The sequence below is a fragment of the Terrapene carolina genome, unplaced genomic scaffold, assembly GCF_002925995.2.
Source record: "Terrapene carolina triunguis isolate 2854851 unplaced genomic scaffold, T_m_triunguis-2.0 Scaffold96, whole genome shotgun sequence".
NCBI classification, from domain to species: Eukaryota; Metazoa; Chordata; order Testudines; family Emydidae; genus Terrapene; species Terrapene triunguis.
The window spans coordinates 56,557,764-56,585,589 of NW_020664447.1; the positions used below are offsets into that span (position 1 = coordinate 56,557,764).

The 27,826-nt window shown below is 48.1% G+C and overlaps 1 protein-coding gene across 1 annotated transcript; it reads right to left on the reverse strand.

The window, feature by feature from the left end:
* Nucleotides 1-459: 459 nt before the first annotated feature.
* On the reverse strand, nucleotides 460-27,274 carry NFKBIA (NFKB inhibitor alpha). Its single transcript, XM_024195993.3, has 8 exons — nucleotides 26,576-27,274; nucleotides 25,959-26,067; nucleotides 25,199-25,409; nucleotides 24,537-24,625; nucleotides 24,153-24,413; nucleotides 23,223-23,304; nucleotides 5,684-5,690; nucleotides 460-470 (listed from the first exon to the last, which is right to left on the reverse strand). The coding sequence occupies exons 1-6, from the start codon at nucleotides 26,821-26,823 to the stop codon at nucleotides 23,257-23,259; spliced, it is 966 nt and encodes a 321-aa protein (XP_024051761.2). The 5' UTR covers nucleotides 26,824-27,274; the 3' UTR covers nucleotides 460-470; nucleotides 5,684-5,690; nucleotides 23,223-23,256.
* Nucleotides 27,275-27,826: the final 552 nt, after the last annotated feature.

Here is a 27,826-nt window from a genome sequence, read left to right on the forward strand (position 1 = left end):
AGGGCGCCGGGGGGGAGGGCGGCCAGAGCGCCGGGGGGAGGGCGGCGAGCCTGGCCGTGGCCCCGCTCTCCCCGGCGGCCGGAGTACCGCGCCGCCCCCCTCCAGGTGCCGCCCCAAGCACAAGCTTGGTGGGCTGGTGCCTGGAGCCGGCCCTGGCTCCAGAGGCCGTCTGAGAGGATTCCTCCAACCCTTCCCATGATGGAGATCTTTAGAGCCCAGCCCAGTGACCTAGGCTCGGTGCTGAGATTTCACCTTTGGGAGGAAACTGTTGTATGGACATTCGTTGCATTAAATAGTTTGTCACATTACTTGTCCTTGCAATGGACAAGCCCTCATGCCACAGTGCCCAGCACTACGACTGGGAGGTGGGGCTTTTGGGTGACTTGCATATATGGGACCCTGCACTGTGTTGACTTGGATTTGTGAGAACTGGCTAAAGTGGGGCAGGTGCAATACCCGCAGCTTCCTATCTATGCTGTAGAAGGAATGATCTAAACTAGCAATTCTCTTGACATTTCTCATGGTTGTATTAGCACTGGTGTGGGTGGGAGCATAGGTGTAGACCAGCCACCAGTGTTTTTACCACAGTACCATCTAACCCTGCTCAGAGCAGGTCTAGGCAATGTGGTGGTAAAAATACCAGAGTCCCCTTTACATTATAGCTTCTGCTGCTCACTAATGGAGCTGCCCTAGTAGTGAATTGTGGTTATGAATGTGCTAGTAGTGTAGCCAGAGCTAATGTATTCCAGCCAAGCTTTCTTTTTGCAATGCTTTTTTACCTTGGTGATGATGAATATTAGAGAATGTTACATTCACACACACAAAGAAGCTAGATAAAACATAAATACTTCTGCTGGAGGTCTGGAGTGTAACACTGCTTTATTTTTTTAGAATTTAGAACAATAACAAACAAGAACCCCAAAACAGAGAGAGAGAAAGCAGGCTGCTCCCTAAAACAGAGCGGCTCAGCTCTCCCCTCCTTACTGTACGCTGGCTCTGTGCAGACTGACTGACTCTGATTACATGTTTCCCTACAGAGCTCCCTAGCCTGCAAGCAAGGACCAGGAAACCCCCCTGAACATTTAAAGCCATAGCTTATAGTTTTAACACAGTTTTCTATACACCACAGAAAAGGACCCTAATATTGTAGTAAGAGGTGGAAAAAGCACATCTCTATATGAGGGCAGTGCAAATCTTGTCCCTTCTCTGTATGTGGAAGGCCTTCTGCTGTATAAGAGGGGCAGGTTGCACAGGCCCCATGTTATGCATATCCCAGTTCTGTTGAGAACATATCTCTGCGTCTGACATCAGAGATATAAGGATGGACCAGGAGTCGGGTGGGGTGGGGCTGGAGCGGAGGATCTTTTGCTATGTAGCTCTCTAAATCTTCCCTTCTCCAGGAAGGGGTATGTGTGCTGGGGCCGTAGAGGTAACAGACAGCGTAGCTTCCACATAACACCTCCTCTCGGCTCCATCACCTGATTCTTCTCTCCTTCCCACCATGGAGCTCCCCAGCCTCCAGCTGAGTTACTCATGATGGGCACTAGAGAGAAAATGTATCCCTTAAAGCCACATCCTGCTTCCTTACTCACATGAGCAATCCCACTGACCCTGATGGGATTACTCATATGAGGAAGAGGAGAAGGGTTTTTTGTTTGGACGTCATTGACTTTAACCAACTCCCTAATCCTGGAAAACAACTGATGGTGCTGCATGTGATAACAGCTCACTGAGGAGTAGCTTTAAATAGACACGGCTTTGTCCAGCTGACAGAGCGCAGAAGGAGCAGGAAGTGGAGGCCCAATCAATGGGAAGGAAGCCTCACCAGCGCTTTGTGCATTTTACTGTCATGCTAGCATTACTATTCTGCATTTCTCTTTTTAAACACGATGCAAGGATGATTCATGTGACGTTTCCTAGCTCAGCCCCAAGCACTGTTAGAGTAAGTCCCTAGATAAATCATTTCTTTCTCCCTCTGATGCTGAGCTAGGTGGGAGTGATGCAGGAGGTGATTAAGTGGGCAATTCTCAGCCTCAAAAGAAATTTGAGCCTGGTCCTGGGTGATTAATAAAGTGATCTGAAGGGCTGTAGGAAAATCTGATCCTTTGATTTTCGCATAGAGTGAGGCTCTCGAAAGCTGCATGTATTAAAAGTTGAAGGTTTGCATTTGCATGCAATGCCTTCCTAAGCAGGGCTGAGTAAAGGTGAAACCTATCGATGTGCAAGGCCCCGGGTTTGATGAGAAATCCTGCTAAATTTCCAAATGACTGGGGCATTCTGAATGACTTGGCTTACGTGCATCCAAAGGCTTTTTCCTCTTTACATTATTCTAGGTTTAAAAAATCATTGATGGAGAACTGGGGGTGGGGGAGGGATAGCTCAGTGGTTTGCACATTGGCCTGCTAAACCCAGGGTTGTGAGTTTAATCCTTGAGGGGGCCACTTAGGGATCTGGGGCAAAATCAGTACTTGATCCTGCTAGTGAAGGCAGGGGGCTGGACTTGATGACCTTTCAAGGTCCCTTCCAGTTCTAGGAGATAGGATATCTCCATAATTTTAGCAATTATGATTATTCCTTATTGATATTGCACTGCTGCCAGGGCCGGCTCCAGGCACCAACTAAGCAAGCTGGTGCTTGGGGCGGCAGATTGTTGGAGGCGGCATTCTGCCCAATCCTAGGGCGGCACGGCCGCTTTTGTTTGTTTGTTTTTGTTTTGTTTTGTTTTTTGTTTGTTCCACTCCAGCCACTCTGTAGGGGGCGGTGGCGCGGAGAACTAGAGCGCCCTGCAGGGCAGTCCTCTTCCTTCCCTCCCCGCCGACCAGAGCGGAGCCCTCGTGGCAGGCGGCAGGAGGCGGCGCAGCAGGAGGGGCCGCGTGGCAGCGCCCCTGCTGCAGCCCTGGCCGCCCCCTTCTCTCTCTCTCCCATCCGCTCCCTCCCCCGCCCCCCCAAGGCCGGTCCCCCTGCACCCGCGCTCCGGCCATGTTTTTTGTTTTTTTTGCTTTGCTGTTCTGGCCGCCCCGTCTTTTGTTTGCTTGGGGCGGCCAAAAAGCCAGAGCCGGCCCTGACTGCTGCCTAAAGATCCTAACTGAGATCAGGGCCCTATTGTGCTAGGTACTGTGGAAACACACATTTACAGGCAGTCACTGTCTCAATGAGCTTACACTTTAAATAGACAAAGCATGGGAAAAGTGAAAGACTCTGCCAAGGTCACACGACAGGTTTGTTGCAGAGTTGGGAATAGAACATGGCTCACCTGAGTGCAGATCAGTGCCCTGTCCAGTAGACCAGGCTGCTGCTTGTCTGTGGGGAGCTACCTTTTTAAATAAACATTTTGACTCTCTCTACTGTCTTGAGAAACGGTGTCCTGCTTCTTGGAACTCCTCTTCGATCACCATTCCTTGCTCTCTCTGAGCGCATGGGAAGAATGGGGAAAACCTGCCTTTTAGTGAAATTAAACTGACTCAGACTATTTGGTGTTTTTATAGTGATTTAAATCCACACTTTTCAAACTACTTGGTTCAATTTGTTTAAAAAGGATGGGAGTGCTTTATCTTCAGCAGAGTGGCAGCCTGCTTCAGTGGACCAAGCCCAGGACTGGAAGCCAGGGCTCTCTTTGGTCTCTTCCTAACTCTGCCACTGGGTTGGCTGAGTGGCCTTGGACAAATCAATTCACCTTTCTGCCTCAGTTTCCCCCAACAGAGTATAGTACATTGAGTGCTGAGAGAATTTTATGCAGTGCTCTGAACACACTAACTAGTATTACAGGTCCTAGCTAAAATTGCCTGCTATTTATCAGTAAAAGATTTTTTTCACGCTTTTGATAAAACTGAACAAAGAGCTCAATTCTGTCACTACTTCTTCTAGTTGGGTTTGACCATCAGCTTTCATCAAAGTCAATGGGAGCTTAGGTAACCTTTTGGGGGTGACCAAACACCCTTCAGAACTGAGCCACATAACTCTACTCTTGGTAGCCCACACACCTTTAAATATTATACAGAAACATAAGGCTTGATTCTCCTCTCACCCAGTGTACATCCACTGAGTACACCTGAGCACCTCTTGATTTACACAGGATCACGCTTAGCTCCAAAGTTAAAACTGTGCAGCCAAAAGCCGAGGGATAGAGGCCTAAGCGAAGATCTGTAAGCAAGACAGGTAGTTACAACACGGCTAGCGTGTTGTTTCACACAGCTTGGACAGCATACGCATGGCTCAAAAATAATTTCCTCTTTTTACATTGTTGCTTACGTCAAAGGCAGCTGGGTGTATCCAGCTCTCGCTTTTCAGAGTGCATCTTCATGGCACGGTTCTTCCCCATCTCATGACTGACTGTTGGAAAGAGGATCCTTGTGGGCATCGATGGGACTAAAGGGACATGTAGAACCATTCTTCTGGACAAGAAAAATTGCTTTCAGTACTAGATCCATGCAGAGTCAATGAAGTGTCATGATCAAATGGTATATGTACTCAGATGCTGCAGTGCGGCACATGCTAGAAATGCCTTACATGCTGGGCCTTTGCTGTGCTTCAAATATTTGCATTTACCACCACTTCTTGCTTTCCTCCACTTCCTTCTTTCCTGTCCTGGACTTTCAAGCTAGTAAAAGAGAGAAATCTGCCATCCAGGCAAAGTGGGTCAGTCACTTGACACCTGGCTGTGCATTCTAACAAAGCCAAACCCCTAAAAGCTAAGGGCTTGTCTATATGCAGAGTCAGTGCCCAGCAAGCTGGGAGTGTAAATCTACAGCATTCTAACCTTCTGCACACTGAGGCCTGGGCTACACTAGAAAATTAAGTCAGTTTAACTACATTGGTCAGTGGTGTGAAAAACTCATACCCATGAGTGGTGTTATTAAGCTGACCTAAGTCCCTGTATAGATAGCACTATAGCGACAGAAGAATTCTTCCATCGACCTAGCTACTGCCTCTTGGGGAGGTAGATTACCTATACCAATATGAGATTCTCCCCCCCTCACATTGGTGTAGGTAGTGTCTATCCTGAAGCACTACAGTGGCTGTAGTGTTTTAAGTGTAGACATACCCTAGTCACCTTGTGGACCCTGCTGCCATGCACTAAAAGTTCCCATCTGCTGTTTGAAACAGTCCTACTAGCTACTGCTCACTACAGAACTTTTAGCATGTGATAGCAGGGTCCACATGGTGACTTAGTGCACAGCAGGCTAAAATGATGTAGATTTACATCCCAGCTTGCCGGGAACGAAGGTCATGTCTACGTCACTCAGAGTGACGTTATTAAGATGATCTAATCTTCGACGTAAAAACAACGAGGCATCCTTGTGGCATCTTAGAGATTAACAAATTTATTTGGGCATAAGCTTTCGTGGGCTAAAACCCACTTCATTAGCTGCATGGAGTGGAAAATACAGAGACAGGTGTAAATACACAGCACATGAAAAGATGGGAGTTGCCTTACCAAGTGGGGGGGGGGGCAGTGCTAATGAGCCAATTCAATTAAAGTGGAAGTGGGCTATTCTAACAGTTGACATGAAGGGGTGAATACTAATGAGGCCAATGTTATCAAGGTTTCAGAGTAGCAGCCGTGTTAGTCTGTATCCGCAAAAAGAACAGGAGTACTTGTGGCACCTTAGAGACTAACAAATTTATTAGAGCATAAGCTTTCGTGGGCTACAGCCCACTTCTTCGGATGCATATAGAGTGAAACATATATAGAGGAGATATATATACACACATACAGAGAGCATGAACAGGGGCCTGTTCTTTTTAATGTAATCAAGGTGGCTCATTTCAAACAGTTGACACGAAGGTGTGAGTATCAGCAGGGGGGAAATTAGTTTTTGTAGTGACCCATCCACCCCCAGTCTTTATTCAGGCCTAATTTGATGGTGTCCAGTTTGCAAATTAAATCCAGTTCTGCAGTTTTTTCTTGGAGTCTGTTTCAATGTAGACAGTAGTAGGTCACGGGAAGAATTCTAGCTGCCACCTCTTGGGGAGGTGGATTACTTACGCGGACAAACAAGCCCTGAGGTGCTGAGCACCCACTGATTTCAGTGGAATTTGTAGGCACTTAGCATCTCTCAGGATCAAACCTTTAACAGTGATGTTTTCAATGACTACTCTCATTTTGTACTTTCCTTTCCCCTGATTATCATTATCACTGGGCGTTTGTCCTCAGCTCAGTATGAGACTTACAAATCCTGTTTACAGGACCGAGTGTGTTAACAAAGAGGACAATTCTCTACAGCACTCCTCTGATCTCAAGACATCTACTCTTTGGTTTCCTGTGGTGCACCAAAGCAGGCTCCTTCCAGTTAACAGGGTCTGGGCCTCCCTAGATGGGCAAAGAGGCTTTGATCTTGGAGTATGATAATGGCTGTGAGGCCTACTGGTCTGAGCACAGCACTGGAAGCCAGGAGCACCTGTGTTCTAAGGCCAGTTCTGACAGTGACTCACCCTCTGACCCGAGACAAGTCACTTAAACTCTCCTCGGTTTCCCCATTTGTAAAACCATTGACACAATTTACCAAGGGTTGTTGTGGATTCTCTGACAATCTTAAAATCAGGATTGGATGTTTTTCTACAAGATCTGCTCTAGGGATATTTTGGGGAAAGTCCTATGGCCTGTGTTTTACAGGAGGTCAGACCAGACACAATGGTCCCTTCTGGGCTTGGAATCACAAATAGCAATTACTTCTCTACATCATAAACATGTTGGGAGGATTCACATGCGGGGAAGAGATTTATTATTCTAGCACGTTGCATTTGCTCATCCTGTTGGGCCCCCAGGGGAATTCCTTGCTGATGGAGCACAGCAATGCCTCAGTGTTCCTCACATGCTAGTTCCTCCCTTTATTGGGCTTGTGCCATGGTGGCATCTGTTGATCTGGACAGAACCAAATTCTCTTCAAATTACAGCTTCCCAGCTCTAGTAAGGGCCAACAGCATGAATGTCAGAGTCAGGTTTCAAACTGGATCCTCATTTGACAGGGAAATTTATTCCCACTGCCTAGGCAAGCTGTGGAGGGAGGGTTGTTCTTACAGCGGTTCCGCTCTGTTTTCAGCTTTCAGTAAATACAGGATTTTGGGATTCTCAACCTTTTTACAGACTACAGATTATACTTCGTATAACAATGGGCAAAATATTTGGTTGACCTAAAGTGACCATATGTCCTGCTTTTTTTTCATACAAAGTCCTAGGAACTTCTTTCAGGACACCTGAAATGCCCTGGTTTTATGTGTCGTCAATCTTTTTTTTTTTTTTATAACTACAAAAGGTGTGTTCAAGACATCCTGCTACACAGACTAGTGTTTATTTTACCAGGATCAGGTAGTTCAATGGAATGAGCCATCACGCTGATGAATGGTGTTTGGAGTGAAGAGAAAAGGTGAATGGGTATAGATATTATCAGAGCTGCTTTTTTGCTTCAGGTGAATGTTAACCCACTGGTTCAACTTTTCATGATAAACTCACTCAGTGCACTAAATTATGGAGAAAATCTTCCACTCTGAGAAGTATGCATATGTCGCTTTTGACTCAAGCTGGAAGGACTGACAAAAGTTCACATTTAAAAGAACAAATCTGGGTTGGCTCTAGAAGGATTGTTTGGCAACCCCCAAAAAAGTCACATCCCCCCCCTCCCCCCCGGTTTTGATTTTGAAAATATGGTCCCCTTCTGCTGACTGGGCCTGTCTTTATTCTCGTGTGCAGGGTATTTGTGACAGCTAGGACACAGAAACATCTCTCTGTGTGACAGGCTTTCTGCATGAACTCACTTTACCCATTTCTCGAAACAAGAGGTGACCAGTGCTAAAATTCTTGGTCACCGTGGGCCAGATTTTCAGATCTGGGCTTTGATTTTGATTTTGTACAACCACTTTTGTGCATGCAACTAGTAGTGTGCACTTGTTTTGTGTGTGCAAACCCTGTATTTGCATATGCAGGTCAGGTGAACAGGAAATGTGGGGTTTGTGTGTGTGAGGTGGGTGGATGCCTTTCATTAGGCCGTGCAATCTGTCACCCACAGTTGAAGACCATGTTGAGGCTGGCTGAAAATTTGGCTCTTTACAAAACCAGGGATTTTCATAATAGGCTAACCAGCTATGACATACAAAATATGTGACAAATAGAAGGGAATTCTGGGGCTATCATTCCACTGAGGTGACATAATAATCTCTCATACAGGAACAAACCCAGCTCACAAGACCCATGAAGTGGATTTGTAGTCCCCAAAGTCAAAATGGCTTTTCTTTCACTTTATATAATACATGGGTCCCACTGATTCTCTTGCTTTCCTGCCCCTGGCAAGACTATTTTTAGGGATAGGCAAAAAAGGATTCCTAGATCACCACATCTACCGGGGAGTATCTGTCATGTTTCCCTCTACTTGCTTTTCAAAGGGAGCTGGTTGCAAAGTAACTTAGTTTCCCTTTCCAACTGTGTAAAGCCTTTGATGCAAAACAAAATGAAGATTTGTCAGTTCCTGTCTTCGTAAAGCTCTTTAGCCATAGAACTGACTTGCAAAAGGAAGCTGACGAGGGCTATTCGATCCTAGTCAGCTCACTTTTGCATTGAACTCCCGTCAAAGAGCTTGATGCAGAAAGGAAACTGACAAAGCACTTTGAGATCCTGAGATGAAGGCACTATATACGTACGTGTCATTGTTATTATAAATTTCCCATTGAAGTACGGGCAGAAGCTGATTATAACCATGCAAGATGATGCAGTGGGGAAAGTTTAAGCCCTTTGCATATATAAAGTGCTGAGCTGTTGACGCTGCACAGATGAAATAAAATTTGAAATGGAAAAGGGACTAGCCAGTATAATCTGTACCTACTCATTGTCACGGAGCTTGCACACCCATGTATAAACAACAATATAAATGTTCATGATTTTCCTATGTGTGCTGTGAAATTTCCCGCGTTGTCATCCTGCAGTTTAATTGCTTATTTAAAAAAAGCTGACTGAGGGCGAAGCCTGCCAGGTTTGTTGCCTGCCCTCCCTGCGGGGTTGCCAGGTGCCCTGATTTCCACAGAAAAGTCTCAGTTTCCCCTGAGCTGCTAAAATAGTTTGCAAGAAATGAAATACCCAACGGTACTTCAGGCGCAGGAGGGAGATATCTCTCTTTTTGTTCCTTTATGATGGGACATTGCAACATCTCAGTGTCACATTTTTTCCCCTGCAGGGCAAAATTACAAAGGTGGGAGCAAGTGCACCTCTAAGCCAGACAGCTGCTGTGGGATGTTGTACTAGGCCATCAGGAAATGCCACAGGCCACTAGACAGGAGGCAGAACTCAAATATGTCTGAATGTGGGGGGCAAGTGGGTGGTGTGAATCCCCCTCTGCAGAAGGGTTTTCCCCCCCACCCAGGTCAGCAAAGCTCCAATAGATCTAGGCTTCATATAGTTTGTTTGGGCAAAGTCTCAGTGAAGCTGCTATTACTAGTCTGATATGAATATTAGACCAAATCCAAAAACCAAATATGACTATCAGCCTTGACGTATATTTGAATGGACACCCATTGGCCAGGAAGAATTGGAATGAAACCAGCCATTGCTTTCATATACTGTATATCCCTGAACAGCCATCAGATGATTCTGACTTCTAGTCCCTACCAATTGGAGATATATTCAGACCTGTGACTTGGCAGTGAAAGGTTCAGGATCCCTTTACTAGGGACACTGAAAAACTGCAGGGAATATTGCCATTTTCCAGTACAGTACCTCACATACTGTATAACTGAACAACACAGCTTCTTGAGTAAAACTCATCAGCTCTTTGAGGCAGGGTCTGTATCTCGCTTTATGTTGGGGGCAGCCAGGGCCGGCTCCAGGGTTTTGGCCGCCCCAAGCAGCCAAAACCAAAAAAAAACAAAAAAAAAGCCGCGATCGCGATCTGCGGCGGCAATTCGGCGGGAGGTCCTTCACTCCCAGGCGGAGTGAGGGACCGTCCGCCGAATTGCCGCCGAATACCTGGACCTGCCGCCCCTCTCCAGAGCGGCCGCCCCAAGCACCTGCTTGAGAAGCTGGTGCCTGGAGCCGGCCCTGGGGGCAGCACCTGGCACATGGGTGCAAATAACTAATAATAATAAAGCATGACTGCACAGTCAGCAAAAGTCTTCTGCCGCGGATGGGGTCAGGGTGCTGGGGGCTTCCCCTGCTGCCCTGCAGCTTCTGTTGGGGACAGGTTTGGGGGCCCTGGAGCTTCCCTTGCTGCTGCTGGGGAGCGGGATGGGAGCATGGGGGCTTTCTCCGCCCCACCCTCCTGCCCGGTAGCCGGGGCTCCGGGCTTCCGCTGCTGGGCGGTGGACTTTTTCTGGGGGCTCCCCACAGTTGGCTGGGGTCCCTGGGCATGGGCCCCGTCGGCCCAGTGGCTAATCCGCCACTGCCAGAGGGTGTGGCCTGCTGGGGCTCAAGGCTTCAGAGCCACAGCAGGATGGTGGGGATAGGGCCTTCAGCCTTGTGGGAGGTGCCTGCCCAGTCTTGGGGCTTCAGCCCTGCTCCTGTTGAGGCCCCGAGCCCCAGCAGGTGTGCCCTGCAGCGCTGAAGCCCTGAGACCCCCTCCCCCTCTGCTGATCAGAAGCCAGAGGTGACGCGTGGAGCCCATACTCCCTCCCACACCCCAATCCCCTGCCTCAGCCCAGAGCCCCCTCCCGTACTCTGAACCCCTCAGCTCCACCCCCCAGCCTGGAGCCCCCTCTTGCACCCCAAACCCCTCATCCCTGGCCCCATCCCAGACCCCAGATCCCCAGCTGGATCCCTTCCCCTTCCTGTATCCCAGCCTACTGCCTCAGCCTGGAGCCCCCTCTCGCATTCTGAACACCTCATTTCTGGCCCGACCCTGGAGCCCGCACCTCCAGCCGCAGCCCTCACCCCCCTCCCACACCCCAACCCCCTGAACCTGCCAGGTGAAAATGAGCCAGTGGGTGAGGGTGGGGAGAGGGAGCAACAGGGGGCGGGGGATGGAGTGAGCAGGGGTGGGGTCCCAGAGAAGGGGCGGGACATGGGAGGGGCCTCAGAGAAGGGGCGGAGCAAGGGTGTTCGGTTTTCTGCAAGTAGAAACTTGGCAACCCTACTGCTGGAGCCAGCAAGCTGGGAGCTGTGGCTGTGGTGAGAGGAAGCGTCAAACAGCTGGGAGCTGCAGGGATAGCTGCTGCTTTTTCTGCTGCCACTTTCCACTGAGCTAAAGCTTTTGCCCCTCCCTGCAGGTCCCATCTATTTACTGCTGCCTCTCCACTGGAGTAACACCTGGGAGCTGCAGGGAGGGGCTGCTGAGGGTAAAAGGGGGGGGCATGCCTGGGGAATGTGTGACTCAGGCTGTTGGGGGAGGCAAATCTTTAAATTGTCCCCCCCCCTTCTCAGCAGGCACCAGCTGTCCCTGGCAGAAGCCATTAGCCCCGCCACGGCAAAAAACCTGAGCTCCTCCCACCCTCCCAGTCTGGAAGGCAGAGAATGAGGTGGGGGGGCTCCACCAGCTGCACTGTAACTGTAAAAGAGCTGCATGCAGCTCCCGAGCTGTAGTTTGGCCACCCCTGCTCTAGAACATGGTAGTTAAGGCAAGATGTTATGGGCTCCAATGGTTGCTTCCACCCCAAGCCAATTCTCTTCCTTTGGTTTTGCCTCAATAAGCTGTACATAATGGATAACTCTGAAACCTCATTTGCAGATGTGCTGTGAAGGTGGCTGCATGTTCATGTAGCATTTTAGCTCTACAGATCCATTCTTAGTGCCACATTTAGCAGAATCAGCCAGTAATACAATGAGTAGTCAGCAAAATGGGAGCCCCATCTGGATTCTGTGCCCCCCCTCCCCCCAAGCCTATGGGAGGGTTCTTGTCAAAGCTTCAGGGCTGATCTCTTAACAGCACACCACACCCACTAGGAATTTTATCAGGAAATTCCCACTAGTGCTCTCAGTGGTTCAGCTGCACTGGTAGGAGCCCTGGGTCACACCAGCCTCTGGTGGCTCCTGGCTTTTGTACCAACATGTCAATTACATCTGCTGTTTAGTGTGGACTGTATGCAGAATCTTATGGCAGTACCTAAACAAAGAAGTCATGTGCCTGTTAGCTAGAGATGTAATGAATGGACCATGTTGCAATTGCTGCTGGGCTGTCTCCACTGGGAAATAAAATGGAAAAATCCCAATCATGGCTGAGTGGGGAAAACCCCAACCTCCTTCCTGTAGAGACAGCTTGACTGGAAAGTCCTGTTTGGAAAATGTGGGGAAGGAAACAGTCCTGGGAAAATGTGAGTGGTGGTAGGGCCAGGGGAAGGGAGACAAACCAAGGCAAAGCCAGAACAGGGGCTTTTCCGTTCAGCCCAGAGTGGGTGGTTTGTTTCTTATACTGCTCTTACTTGATAAATGTGTCAGCATTTAAATGGGCCCATCTAAGGTCTGATGTGAATGTAGAGAGGGGAGTAGGCGAGAATTCACACAAGTCAGTGTTGTAACAGAGATTAGCTGGGGACTGTTTCCTGAATATCTGGGTTAAGCCGACAATAGGGTATCAGTTCACACCTTGAATGCCTTTTGAGCTGAAGGAGATGATGGGGGCCTTCCTGCCTCATTCTCTCTCCCTGCATCCTACACAACCCCTGCCAGGGCTGATTTTTAGCCTGGGCTCACACTTGCAAAGTGTTTTTTTTCCTTGCCTGGATCAGATTTCACTCGGAGAGGATGCTCCTCCTGCTCTCTCCCCACCATTGGGACCCTCTACAACAGTGTTCCTCCTTCCCACTGTTTTTCACACCAGAAAGGGCCAAACATTTAATGTGAATTAATACACAATTGAAGTGTCTTCAGAAGTACTGTTTTGTTTAAATACAACACCTAGCATGATGGGGCCCTGGTCCCTGACTGGGGCTCTAGGCACTACCACAAAACCAAGTAATAAAAAATATTATTAATTAATAGAGAGCACAGAAAATATTTGCTCACCACTCAGCCTCCAAAATCACAGTGTCCTTGCCCATTCATTGCTGATTCCCTTGAGGCATCTAGCCTCTGATGCTGATCTCACTTACATAAGTACAGGAAGTGGGTGGCATCCCTTTAAATAGACCGTGAGCTCTCTACGCTCCAGAAGCCATCAGAACCCTGCAAAGCAGCAGTGTATATATGTCGGGAGGCATTGCATGTTGTGTATACAGTAGATTCTGCTTTCTAGCAGCCGCTTGGTGAACAGCAAAAAGTTGCCAATAAGTGGAAAGCAGGTTTGCGGGCCTACAGCCAGGGATGGAAGTGCCAGATCATGCCAATCCTGGGCCCCAGGATAGACTTCAGGCCGGGTAGCAATGGGGAGGGGGAAATGCTACTTGTGCGGAGCTGCACAGTACTTCTCCCTGCAATTTCCAGGCTGTGTCCTGCCCTGGAACCAGAGGCCTGGGCTCAAATCATCCCAGTGCCCTCTGCCAATGGAAAGCCCCAGCCAGAGGTGGGTTTACAGGGCTGCAGCCAGGGAAGGAAGGACTTTGATGTGTCGAGCCCAGCACTACTCCCCCCACCCCCACCCTGGGGCAGGGCAGGATGTAGCCCAGAGAGCGCAAGGAGATGTATTGTGCAGTCCCAGATCTTCCTTCCCTGGCTGCAGCCCCAGAAGGAAGCACTGGGGTCTGCGGAGCACCAGCTTCAGGTTGATTTAGGGGGGGTTGCAGCCAGCAAAGGAGGCACTGGGATGTGCCGAGCACTGGCCACAGACAAGTTTAGGGCTACAGTCAGGGAAGGCACGTCCCACCACTTCCTTCCCTGGCTGCAGCCCCACAAACCTGCTTGCAGGCACAGCTGCGGCTTTTACAAATAGACGGCATGCCTGTTGCCCACATCTGGAGCAATTAACATTGCACTAAGTTTGACAGTATTGGCTCCAGACAAAATGCTTCTATTAACTGAAAGTTATTGTTATCTAGGTTGCTATTCAGTGGCGTCTACTGTAGATAGGAAACACAGTTATTTGGACCACAGTGTGCTTTTGTGGTTCTTTGATATTCCATTTGTTGAGTAAAGAGCGAAAATCCCAACAGCGAGTAGCTCCATTGAAGTCAACAGGCCTGATTATTATTATCAGCATTTAAGTAGTGCCTAGAGGCCCCAGCTGAGATAGGTCTGCATCATGCTAGGCCCTGTATGACACATAGGGTATGTCTACACTTGGAGCTGGGGGTGTGATTCCCAGCTCCAGGAGACATACTCACATTAGTTCCTAGTCAGCTAGCATGCTAAAAATGGAGTGTAGCCACAGCAGCGTGAGTGGCAGGATGGGCTAGCTGCCCAAGGTAGCCATCAGGGGCAGAGCCAAGAATTGAACTGTGATGCCAATTCACAGCCCTAGCCACAGTAGATTTGCCTCCAATTTTACACATCTGTAACCGCTTTGAATTAAGTGGCGTGACTCCTGATTTACTTTGGTGCAAGTGAAAGGAAACCCCTTTAGAACCAGAGTGGTGCAAAACTGGCTCTGGCCTCCAGTCTCCCTCATGAAACCCTTGTGCATTGTTGGTTTTCCTTATACCACGGTGAAGGTATTCAGCTGTCGTAGTATAAATACCTGGGCAGGTTATAGGCAGGGAGAGAAGGAGTTGAAGATGATCCCAGTGTTGAGAGTAGGAGAGACAAGGTGGCTGACACAGGGAATTGAGTTCACGGAGAGAGGAGCCGGCATAGGAGGAAGTAGGAAGTTCAGTATTAGCTGCATTAGGTTTAAGGAAATAATGGGCTATTCAGGAGTAGATATCAGAGAAACAGGCAGAATTGCAAGATTAGGCAGCATGGGAGAAGCTTTTGGCAAAGAGGTAGATTTATGAATCACATTGTGAGTGAGCTCACTCAGAGAGTCTCCAATGGATCAGAGAATACAGAGCAGGGACCCTAAGGATTGGGAAGGATGCAGTCCTCAATGATTTTAGTGAAGACAATTTCAGTGGTGTGAAGGGAGCAGAAGCCAGTTGGAGGGGATCTAGGAGAAAGTTGGCAAAGTATAAAGTCTTGGCACCAAGAAGCAGACCAGGATGATCAAGAAGCCGAAAGATGACGGGGTGGTGAAAGATGTCAGCTAGAGAGGAAAGTGGGGATGAGGGAAGGTCTCTTTAAGGACAAAAAAATGTAACACATTCATGAAGGTGGAGGCTTAAAAGTCTGAATGAGAGTGAGTGAGGAAATGAAGGAAGGAGACAAGGAGATCGGGGTCCAAATTAAGGAGGAATATGAGGTGCATTGAAGCAAAGCGACTTCAAAGTCAGTAACTGATTGACATAGTCAAAGGAGGACGGGGAGGGAACCAAAGTGCCAGATGCAATTAATTCTGTCGTTAAAAAAATTGGTGAGCACCTGAGAGGAGAGGGAGGAGCTGATGAAGTGCATGGGAAGGTTTCAATAGTGTGTCCAAAGAGAAGCACTGGCAGGGGCTGAAGGGGAAGGGAGGGGTGACAAGGGAGGAGGAGAAGCAGAATTATTCTGCCAACAACAGAACAGATGATGTACTTAAGGATCTAATAGTAAGCCCTTTTCCCGGAGTCCTGTAAGTAGGACTATTAGACATGAAAAGCTTAGCATGAAACTGACAGTCAGAAATGAAACATTGCACAGATCTTAATGCTACCCAGAGTCCATAATCTTGCATAACATGATAATGCAAACGCTAATCGTTAGCCCATGGGACAGCTTTTTGGCTCTGTGTAGGGCTGTGATTTTCTTATGTCTGTTTTCAAGAAATGTCATGAGGCGGCCATAGGGGAAAGGGACAAAGGTTGTGATAACAAACAAAGACCTAAAAAGCCACAGCCATGATTTTCTGCTCAGAAACCCTGTTCTTTGTGTCTCAGTAAGAGCACAGCATGTGCCATAATAACAGTTCTGAATACAAGGGTTGCCATACTGGAGACATCCCCTATTCACCCAGTCTGGTTCTCCAAAGTAAGGGCCAGATTTTGGCTACTCCTGCATGGGTGTGTAAGGGAGGTGAGAGTGTGGGGGGAGTCCTTCCTGCCACCTTGCACACCTGCATGGAAGGTGTTGATGCCATCTCAAAGCACAGGAGTCAAGGGCATACTCTGTCTTTAACTTTTGCCATCCTCAAAAGTCACCCCGTTATATAGCTGACCTGCAGCCCATTATGAGTTTCTTCTTTTCTTGATAGACTGATCAAATTATGTTATCAGACACCATTCTAAAGAACTGCCCCGAATTTCAGTGCATTAACAGCAGATACATGACAGCTGCAAACAAATGACATGCCAGACACCTATCGTAGGACATGTCTACACTTGAAATTTGTTGTGGGTTTCGTGTATCAGCATCAAGTGATGCACAACAATTGTTTCATAAGCAGTGTGTCCAATCCACATTGTTATCCAGGGATTAAGGCACTTTTGCTTTGTATCATTGTGGCCACACAGCACTGTGATGTTTTGAAAGAAATGCTCAGCATTCTGGTCGAACATACCATGGTGCATTGCTCCATTGCTGTGTTGTATGCATTTGGGGATTTTTCATGCTGTGCATTGTGGAATACCTACCAGAAAGCGATGGAATTCTGGAACTTGGGGGCCAAACTAAATAATTCCTTTGCGTCCTCTTCTTTCATCCCATCAGTTTTTTATGAGGCACCCAGCCCCATTTTCAAAGTGCTGCCAGGCAGCATGGAGGAAAAAATGGGAAGTGCTGCAATCCTCCTGGTGATGAATATAAGCAGCCTGCTGCAAGCATATCTAAATTAATGCAATGACTTCAGAACCAGGGAAATTAGGGTGCCTGAGAAGGAGGAGGAGGCTGAAATTGAGCAGATGCTTCTCCTAGATCTTTTCCTAGAGCAGCTTTACTTGATGGACCGCACATGGGCAGCGCAAGGTCCTGGCATTTGGGGAGACTGGCCTGAGCACCAGAAGCTCCCCCGGCACCTGGACCATGGCCCGCCCCCTGCTCTGTCCCAAGGCCCCACGCCCACTCAGCCTCCTCGCCCGAGGCCCTGCCCACACTCCACCTTCACTCTGCCCCAGGCCCTGCTCATGCTTGGCTCCCTCACCCATCGCTCACTGAGTTGTTCCACACACCCCTGACACCCCCACCGCTTGCCGAGTCCTTCCCTTCCTTCACCCCTTCTCCCAAAGGCCCCCCCACCCATCGCTTGCTGAGTCTCTCCACACCTCCTCCCCTGAGGCCCCCACTGCCCACAATGTCCTTCCTCTCCTCCACCCCCAAGACCCCACACCCGCCAAGTTGCTCAGCCCCCTCCCCCGACTCCCCCACCGCTGGCTGCTTGCCGTATCTCTCCTCTCCTCCACCCCGTCCCTCAAGACCCCTGCCACTCACCGTGTCCCTTCTCTCCTTCACCCTTCCTCCTCCCCCATAACTCCCACCCACTGCATCACTCCACCCCCCCGAGACCCCCACTGCCCACCACTCACTGAGTCCCTCCTCTCCTCCACAGCAAGCGATGGGTGGTGGCATCTTGAGGGAAGAGGGGAGGAGCAGGGACAGGAAGAGGTGGAGCATGGGTGGGACAAAGCAGGAAGGGGCCTCGGGGCAGAGTGCAGGTCAGGGCCACAATGGTCCAGGCGTCCACACTCTCAAAGGTCTGCACTGCAGGGGAGACTTAGCTTCCCCTGGCCTATTATACCTGTCATCTATGAGACCACAGCTTTTGGGCTTAGCCAACTAGCCCTGACTGGTGGGACAGGAGAAAGCCACTTTCCTAGAAATCGTTGCAGCTGCAGTGGTGGAAGACCTTCATGAGAGCTCCCCTCCATGTGGAGAAACATGTGGCCATCACCATCCAGAAGCTCACCTCCCTGATTGCTACCAGTCAGTAGCTAACCAGTTTAGTGTTGGAGCTGTCAAAGCTGTTGTCATGGAGGTGTGCACTACTGGCAAAGTAGCCATAAGTCTGGACAATGCACAGGAAGTAATTAATGGGTTTGCATGGTTGGGGTTCCTGAATTGTACTGGGGCCATTGATGGGACCTATGAGCCTCTTCTTTGCTCCCTCCCACCCCCTCCCCAGCAGGCCTTGGAGCTCATCCACAGAAAGGAGTAATTGATCCATTGTGCTGTAAGCCCTGGTTGATCACCAAGGAAGATTCACCAGTATTAACATGAGGTAATCTGGAAAGGCCCATGATGCCAGTTCCCTTTGGAAACTCTGGACAATGACAAACAATACTTTGGCTCCAACAGTCATTATGGACATGGATGGTGTTGCCATTTCTCCTGTCATTCTGGGCGACCCAGCTTACCCCTCCGCTCCTGCGGCTTATGAAGCCTTTTACTCAGGGCCGGCTCCAGGCACCAGCCCACCAAGCTTGTGCTTGGGGCGGCACCTGGAGGGGGGCGGCGCGGCGCTCCGGCCGCCGGGGAGAGCGGGGCCACGGCCGGGCTCGCCGCTCTCCCCCCGGCGCTCTGGCCGCCTCCCCCTCCCCGCGGGGGGGGGGGGCGGCCGGAGGCTTTTTTGCCTGGGGCAGCAAAAAAGCCAGAGCCGGCCCTGCTTTTACTGGACACTTGGGCAGAAGAATGGAGCTGTTTATCTATACCTTGAGTAGTTGCAGAATGACAGTGAAATATGCAATTGGAAGATTGAAAGGTAGATGGAGAAGTCTGAGGCTGAGGCTGGAGGCTGTTGAGAGCTATCTGCCTCTTATGATAATTGCTTGCTGTGTTTGGCACATTTGTGAGAGCAAGGGAGACAGCCTGGCTGAAGGGTAGGAGACGGAGGTGAGCAGACTTGCTGAACATTTTGAACAGCTAGAGTGGACATGTCCACAAAATGCTGCAACTACTCAGGGGTACAGAGTCAGGGCTGCACTGTGCTCCTTCTTTGAGTCTAGAGGCCATTTGTGAACTTACACATATTTTCACATAAGGCTGTAATCATGGTGACTGCACATATCTTCATATGTATTAGTGGAAGGATTTTAACGTACTTAATGGGTGGCTTTTAGTATAGTGTATGTGTGGATTTTATGACAGTGAAGCTGGGCATTTCAACGAATTGTGCAGGACTCAAACCATGAATATAAAGACCTTTTCAATGGTTTCTTAATAAATTACAATGGACACACCCAGTTCAATGTTTTGAGCAATAAAATGTTCTTGAACATGCATAATGCTGTGCAAAGCTAAAAGCCATTTAAAGTTAAACCAGTTGTGTGCAGACAAGTTTGGGCTTTCAAGGTCAGGAGAGGTGTTTGCCTCGCCATTATCCTCAGCTACTGCATTTGTGTCATCATCTTCCCCAGTTGTCTAGAACCCCTGGGCCTGTGTTAGAGGAGTGTGGCTGTGGTTGTTGTGGCAACTTGGGAAAAGGGCTAACAGATGCCAGATGGCCTGTGGTGTTCGGGGGAGATGGCTAGCTAGAGAGTGCAGCAGAGGCAGGTTACTCGTTGCCTGTGAACTGGTGCAAGCTGTCCTTACTTTGGAGGCTGTTACCCTGAACTGTGTCCCCCAAATAGAGAAGGATTCTGATTAAAAAAAGGCAATGGGCAAACCAGGAAGAGATGCCATGCTACCGTTTGCCCAGGTGGTGCCCCCAGGGCTGGTGCAGATGATGGTGGGTCAACCGGGTAGAAGAGAGAGCAGTAAGCATCAAGGCGGAGTGGAACATTGGTACATTCTCTGGCATGGCCACCATTTTGAGCAACTGGTGATGGGGTTGGTAGACCAGGAGGCAGAGAGAGGGTAGACCAACCCCACCACCAGGTTGGTCCTGGGTTTCCACATCTGTGTCTGCCCTGGAGTCAGATGAGAATCTGGATTTCAGGATCAGTCAGTGAGTCCACACAATTTAGTGGTTGAGTGGCGGGATCTCCAGCAAACACGGTAGCTGGAGACCATGCATGTTCCTTCATCTGTCCTGTTGTCCTTAAAATTCTTATAGCCCAGACAGAGCTCCTTTGCCTTATTGCAGCACTGGCTTGGGTCCCATTTGTGTGCCCTGTCCTGCACTTGTTGTGATACCTGCTTAGACACTTGTGCTAAGTGACTGCCATTCAGGTGGTCCTGTATATGCGCCTCTCAGTAGCGGGCAGTGAAGTCCAGGATCTCAGCATGGGTCTATGCAGAAGTATGATGCATGACTTATCAATAATCAAGAGGATGTGGCACAGTATGTGAACTCCCTGTGAGCTGGAGTCATAAAGGATAGCACCTGCTGTGTACAGCAGTCAGGGTGCTCCTGGAACAGCATATGATGCACAGGTACAGGGCACTCCAACAAAGCAATGTGAGTATACCAGAAAAGGACTTGGCAGATACACAACAGTTATTTTGGGATTGGGATGCATCCACACTGACTTTGTTACAGGTAAACTCATCCCAAATCTCAGCAAACCCACTCCCAAAGTGGGTTTAAGAACGTGTGTTAAAATGGCAGATGATTTGCAGCAAAAATAATTTAGTTTTTTTTATACAAGTCACTTTAATGCAAAATAATTCAGGTTAGCCCAGAACAAATTTCAAGTGCAGACAAGTCCTTACAAAAAGACATATACATGCCTCATCTCAGTTAGTGAATATGTTTATTTAATGTGATTTCTCACATTAAATTAAGTGCTTTTGATGATGCTTTGGAGAAATAAGAAATTAACAAATGCTTTTTTAACTTGGCAGTGATTTGTTTAGTAGCATAACTTCCTTATACGGTGAAGTAATTTCATTTGCACATTTATTATAAGGAAATACTATCTCATTGATAGGTAAATTATATTTGTTCACATGTTCAACTCTGCAGCACGGAATACATCATTACTTCCTGAATAGCATGGTTCCACTGTAATTTTTCTGATTTGTCCTTTTAAGTTCTTTTCATTTGCCCTTGTAATAATTATACTTTGCAATTATGTTGTATCTATGTAGCTTTTTTATACCATGCCCATCACTGGTATCTGAGCATACGGGCCTCCACTACTGGCCCGACACCTGCCCCCAGCCTTGGCCCCCTTATCCCTGTCTATGGCCCCCCTTCCTGGAGACATGGCCCTGCTCCTGGCCTCAGCTGGTGGGGGGAGGGGGAGAGGGGCATGAGGTAAAAAGTTTGGGGATAGTTTTGCTGGCTTTCAGCACTCCCACTATAAAAAGCATTCCAGCGCCACTGTGCTGCAGGCTGTTTATGAGCAGTCCAGACTGGAAGCTACAGCAGCAAAGTAGCGTAAAAGGCAGGTGGACCCAGCTACTCACTAGTCTGGATTGTACCTTGGGTGTGTCTGTCAGTTTTTCAGCCTTTCCTCAAAAAGGAAGATCACACAGGCTTGATGCTCAATAATGACCTTTTCTGCCAACAGGAAGTTTCAAAGCATGCACCTTGGACAAGTTAGGGAAAAAAGGGTGGCAGAGAAAAAACACTGACTCAGGATGACAATTTCCCATGTAATCATTTCCACACTGACCTTTGGATCCAATGCAAATCAGCAAGAGCCTAGCCCTTTGAGCCATTCTGCTCCATGAAAAGCAGCCACTGGACCAGGGGCATGTCTTAAAACAGTTCTTGTTCCATAAAGCCCACCAAGAAGAGAATGGAGGTGCAGGTCCCCTCTTAAAGTTAATGGTCCAGATTCGCCAATACAATCCAGCTCCTTTGTGCCTCTCAGGTGGTGCAAAGTGGCTGGAGTCTGGCTGTAAATGGCCAGCAGAGAATTTCCCAGGTAAGAGGGGAACACCTTGCTGGCATAAAGGTAGCAGAGCAGGCTCTTGCTGGGAAGGAGTGGGCATGTTGGAGGTGGGGAGGGACCCCTATATCAGTGACTTAAGTTAAAGCAGGCTACCATCCTCTGAGCCAAGAGGTGATCATCTGCAGAGGAGAATTTGACTAGATGATTTTTGTCTCTGCAGATGCTGAAGAGAACAGTCTGATGAACTCTCAGAGTGGATGAGACCCACTTACTCCTCTTTCCCTCTGTGAACTGAGAAGAACCAAAACCTGCTGTTGATCATGGCTTAGGGAGACATTCTTAGCTGGCCTACAATGAGTGCAATTAACTTTGGCCTGGTGGACTTAGGAACAATGCAGGTCAGACCGCTAGGGACTTCATACGTGAAGGGGGACTGGAGAAAATGATGCATTAGGGCAGTGGCTCTCAAACTTTTGTACTGGTGACCCCTTTCTCATAGCAAGCCTCTGAGTGTGACCCCCCACTTATAAATTAAAAACACTTTTTATATATTTAACACCATAACTGCTGGAAGCAAAGCGGGGTTTGGGATGGAGGTTGACAGCTTGTGACCCCCGCATCTAATAACCTTGCGACCCCCTGAGGGGTCACAACCCCCAGTTTGAGAACTCCTGTTTTAGGGCTACACTCTACACACCTGCTGACAATTCATGTAGGGGATTTGGTGTTGGCTCTAGAGCAGATGTCTCTATTCTTGTGGGAGAGGAAAAATATTTACTATCAGATTTGTAAGGCAGGGAGAGGAACTGAAGATGGTAGAAATGTGGTTCCCAGAAAGAAAGTTAACTTAAGGCTCTTGTCCAGCAGCGATTCACTGCATTAATAACTGTGGTGTTGGGGTCTGAATAAACTTTCTTCCTCATCGGTGCAGATGAGAGATAGATGGGTCAGTGGGCTAGCTCTCCTCTAAAAGCCAGGAATGTGAACCAGTCCAATGACAAACCAAGGACTTGACATTTTTTAATAAATATACATCTCAGGTATCAAAATAATTATAAACAAAATATACAATATATACATGATATACAACTGCTAAAAGTTTAGCCATCATGCCACATCCATAGGGAAATACACTGTTTCCAATGCACAGAGTTAACATTATTGCTACCTTTCCCATAAAAGCTAAGAGGTCATTCTTTTGTTTCAATTCCTCTCTCTGCATTACAGTACAAAGGGCAGCTGAGGTCAGTCATTAGGAGCGATTACAATCAGCCCAACAGAAATCTATGCAATTTCTTCCAGCAGATGGGATACTCATGTGAACCTGTCCAGCCATGTAGGGGGAAGCAACTCCACAGAAAAACTCACTAGTCATCTCTCAGATACATTCTTGTACACAAAACGAATATTCAGGTGGATCCAGTAGTCTGTTGTCCTCATACTGTTCATACATTTTGACGACCAGTTAATCCATAACTGGTACAAATAAACATAGATTTCTACTGATGTTACACATCCAACTCCCATTAGTAAAAGTATGGGTCAGAATGTGAAACCTGCTGTTATAATGATGTAGTCCATGGTGTGCAGTGTAGTATTTCAATATTTTTTTCACATTTTATCATTTTTTTAAAGAAAATACGTCAGCTTCCTATAGAGTCATGTCCTTTAAGAGAAACCTCTTCTTCAAAATGCCAGCTGTCGTCCTCCAATAACACAGTCATCATACATTATCTAGAAGGAAAAAAAATATATATATATAGGTTAATGCAGAGTTCTACAAGTAGCATTCAAGTTCACCTTGGAGAATCTCAGGCCAAATTCTGCTTGCCTTGACTTCAACAACACTGCTCACAAGAGTTAAGACAAGCAGGATTTGAAATGAACTCTTTAGAAGTATTCAATAATAAATGATAATATAGATTCTTAAGAGGAAAAAATTTTGAAGTCATGTGGAGAAATATATACTTGAGACAGAAACAAACCAAAACTTTATGTCACAAATGCGGTAGATACACTAGCTATCTCCAACAGAAGACTATGGAGAGAGAGGCACATATTGTGACATTAGTTTTAGCAACCTTCTTTCCCCCCTATTTGTATATGCTGTTTGTGTGCTTTTATATTTGCATTTCTAATGCTCATTCAATAAAATCCTGATAAAAAAAATAGAGTGCTAGATTTCATGTTCCTTAAATGAACAAATTTCTCTTTGAAATCATGGGGGTTGGGAGAGGATTTGCTTGATTAACACCTGCAAAAAATTGGCCCAGAGTAAGAGGAAAGGTTGTCTAATTTACACTTTGATTTTGTAAGTAAATGTTATAGATTAGCTCTGGGTGTCCAATGCTTAAGTCTTGTACTATATTCCCAATGCCTGCTATTTAAATTTTTTAGTTTATTTTAAGTTTGTAGGTGAATTATATGTAACACAGTTAATAGGCCATCAAAGCATCAGGAAAAAACACAACCTAAGAGTTGTGTGCATGTTTCCCCAACAACTTTAATGCGAGCCATGTAGATGCACATAAGGGCAAAATTTAGTTCTTCCTTATAAAAAAAGGGTGAAAATAACTACTTACTTCATCCTCTGTGAATTCTGATTCTGATTCACAGCTCTCCTCATCCTCACTTTCTGGTAGCATTTGTAGGTCAGCCGTGGTTAAGTGTTTCAGTTGTTCCTGTATGCTGAAGCTGTCTCTTCCCCATGTGAGCTGGTATGGAGAATAGCCCTGGTAGGTCACTTTGTTCACATCAGCCCCATGTTTTACCAGAAGCGACACCAGTTCTGAATTCTGCAGGTCTACAGCTAAGTGGAGGGCAGTTCTGCCATTACAAGGCTCCTGGTTAGTAAAAATAAAACAGGTAATTTAATGTCAGGATAGTTAGGCTTGGCACTACGAAAACTGTACATTCCTACTCCAGCACTATCATATTTGGATAAACAAAGAGCTTCAAATACACACCTGAGCATTGACATCTGCTCCCAAGGACAGCAAATATTCTACTATAGCCAGATACCCGTGAATAGATGCCAAATGGAGACACGTGTGTCCTGTAAAACAAGAACATAGGTAAAAATTAAGTACTTCTACTTTAATGCGTTATCAGTCACTTTAGTCTAAACACTCTTCTAACACACTATCATCATATCTTTGGTTTGAAATACAATCACCATTATCCAAACTGAACTTAAATTGTCCTATACGAACTTTATATTGTGCATTGATGATCAGGTAAATTAAAAGGCATTTTTATTTCTTAGATGCTATGTTTTTTTCCCCCCACCCAGTGTTAGACTGGAACTTGTTTTAACAAAAAAGAAATAACAGAAAAATGTCTACAATTAAAAAAACACCAAATAGATAGCTAAACAGTGCTATCTAAAAACCAGAGAATAAAGTTGAAGAGTGTGAGAGCCAGAATAAAGCACTGGCAGTTAGGAGGGCTGGAACTTATTCCCAGCTCCAGCACTGACTGCAGTGTGATTTCAGGGAAGTCACTTTACTGCTAGGCCTCAGCCTCCCCATCTGTAAAATGGGAATCATAATGCTTATCCACCTTTATAAAGCTCTCTGAGATCTATGTCACAGAAGCACTAGATGCTAAGAATTTTATTTATGCATACCATTGTAGTTGGCAGACTGTAGGACTGAATATAGGTGGTGCTGCTGGCAGTACTGAGTGAGGACGCTGACAGCTCTGACAGAGCCCTGCTCACAGGCAATATGAAGTGGTGTATTTCCTCGGAAGTCTCTGATCTCTGGATCACATCCGGCCTTGAGAAGAATCTCAGCAATTTCAGCCTGATCTGTGATTACTGCCAGGTGAAGTGGAGTCTATTATAAAAAAAAAGAAAAACAAAACTATTGTAAAGTACATTACAAACAGGAAATATGTTAGAGACAGCATCTGAGCACACAGCCCTTCAACCACTTGGTGATTCTAGATTCTTAAAAATAACATAAGAATTTGCTTAATATTTCGTGCTCACCAGGAACACTGTATTCAAGAATCAACAGAGTTCCCTTTTAGCTTGGGAGTGACTGATTTAAGGCTCTCTTGAGAGCAGAGGGAGATACAAATAAAAGGTATCTTTTGTATGGCAAACAATGGATGAGTGGAACCCACCATAGTATATTTTAAAGCAATGGTGCTTTAAAATGCCATTGTCAAGGAGGAGAATATTGGCTGTACACAAACACAAGTTTGTCCTGGGCAATCTTGTGGGGTTTTTTTTTTGGTGGGGGGGCAGGGGAAGAGGTGTCATATATGAGTTGATTAAATATCTGTCATTTGTAAAATTTGTCTTAGAAAGTTACTAAAGTCACCAAGGGGGTCGGGGCCGTCTGGCTTGTTTGGGCTGGAATGCAGATGGTTTAAAGTACCTGGTTTAGGTTATTCTGAAAGTTCAGGAAGGCAGGGTTGGCAGTTGCCTGGCGAATGACTTCCACGGTCCAGGCCTTTTCTTCGTGAATAATTGCCAAGTGGAGAAATCTACAAAAGGGAACAGAAAAAAACAACCCCTCAAAGTCGGTCCGAGAACAATGAGCGGGGGGGAGGGGTGTCACATCAGGCCAGGGTCCCAGCAGCCAGCCCCGGGCAATGCCCCAGCAGTCACGTGCACAGGCAGCAGGCGGCTTTCGCAAGCCCGGGGTTTTCAGAGGCCGCTGCCTGGTGTTTTCCGCGGGGTTGTTATGAGCTGAGTGTTCCTGGCAGCGGGCCAGGGACTTTCCACGGCACCTTCCCCCTCCGCCCAGCCGGGCGCCGGCCCCGCCCCGCGCCGCCAGCACACTCTGTACTTCCCCCTCCCGGCCGGGCTGGCGGGCGGCCAGCTCCGGACACCGAACTCTACGGCCAACCGCCCCGCGCGCCCGCCTGGCTGCACACGGCGGCGAGGGTCTCAGCGCAGCCCTTCCCCCGCCGGCCACAGCGCCGTATGTTCCCCTCGGAACGCCCCCGGGCCCGGGCCCCTCCGTACAACCGGCGCAGGACACACACTTACGTGTCTCCGTCTTCAGTCACTTGCTGTTGCCACGGCTCGGCCGGCTGGTGCGGCGCCCCCCGCTCCTCCTGGGGCTGGAGCCTGATGTCCGTCAGCTCCTTCACCAGCAGCTCGTACTCCTCCTCCTTCATGGAGTCCAGCCCGCTGTCGTGCCGGTCGTCCTGCAGCAAGCCGAGCTGCCGCTCCTTCTTCAGCGGCTCCATCGCTGAGTCCCGCCGGCCAGCCGGGCTGCAGCTGGGCTGGAACATGGCTCGGCCTCCGCTAACACAGGCGCTAGATCCCCTTCGGCTCCTTCGCAAGCGACCCAGGCCCAGGCTCAGCGGCGGCGGCAGGCGAGCACTGTGTGAGAGCGGCGGCGGGCGGCGGCGCTGGATATACGCCCTCTGCTGAGGGGATTTCTGTAAGGGGCGGAGCACGAGCCGCTGGGAATTTCCAAGCAAGTCAAACAGCAAGAACCAGCCTGTGCCTGTCTGCGGCGTTACATAAAAAGCCCAGGCGAGGCTCGCAACGGAGGAATCCCCTGACTAGCCCGCCCCTCGCCCCATTTTTTTAATTACCAGAGGGAAAGTACTTGGTACAGTACAGCTCTGTGACTAAGCCCCTTCCCCCCAGGTACTTCCCTGGGAGCCGGCCTTAGGGAACTCGCCGCCTTTTCCCCACCCTGGGCTTTCCCTTCACCTATGCTCGTGACCCCGGCCTCATACAGCCTCCCTCTGGGGCTAATAATACACCACGGGCAGCGTGGGTGCTGTTACTCCCGCCACTAGGCTGCGCCCCCGCCAGTCCCCCTTCCCTAGTCGCCTCGGGACGGGATGCGCACAAGCCATCCTCCAACCCGCTTGCATTCCTGAAGATCCCGCGGGGTTTTTTGTGTGCGCAAAGAGTAGGGTTGTCGTGGCCACATCTTCACAGTTCACATGGTGCTTACCTAAAAGCCCCTGGAGTTGCAGCTGGATGCTGTAGCGTCCTTATGTGGTATTGGTGCAAGGAAGCTGCTGTATTTCACTCCAATGCTGGGTGAGCCCCCTCTCTCTAATATGTCAGTTTGCTGTGGTGCAAGGCACAATTTAAATGTAAGACCCAGCATTAATAGTCAATAGCAGCAACACTAAATGGATCTAAACCCGAGATGAGTTTGGAATCTGACAATCTTTTAACTATTCAGAAGCCCTAATTTGCACAACTGTAGCCCGTAAACACTTCTTTAAGTGTAAAGCCTACTAGGACTTCCTCCTGCATCCAGTGAAGTCA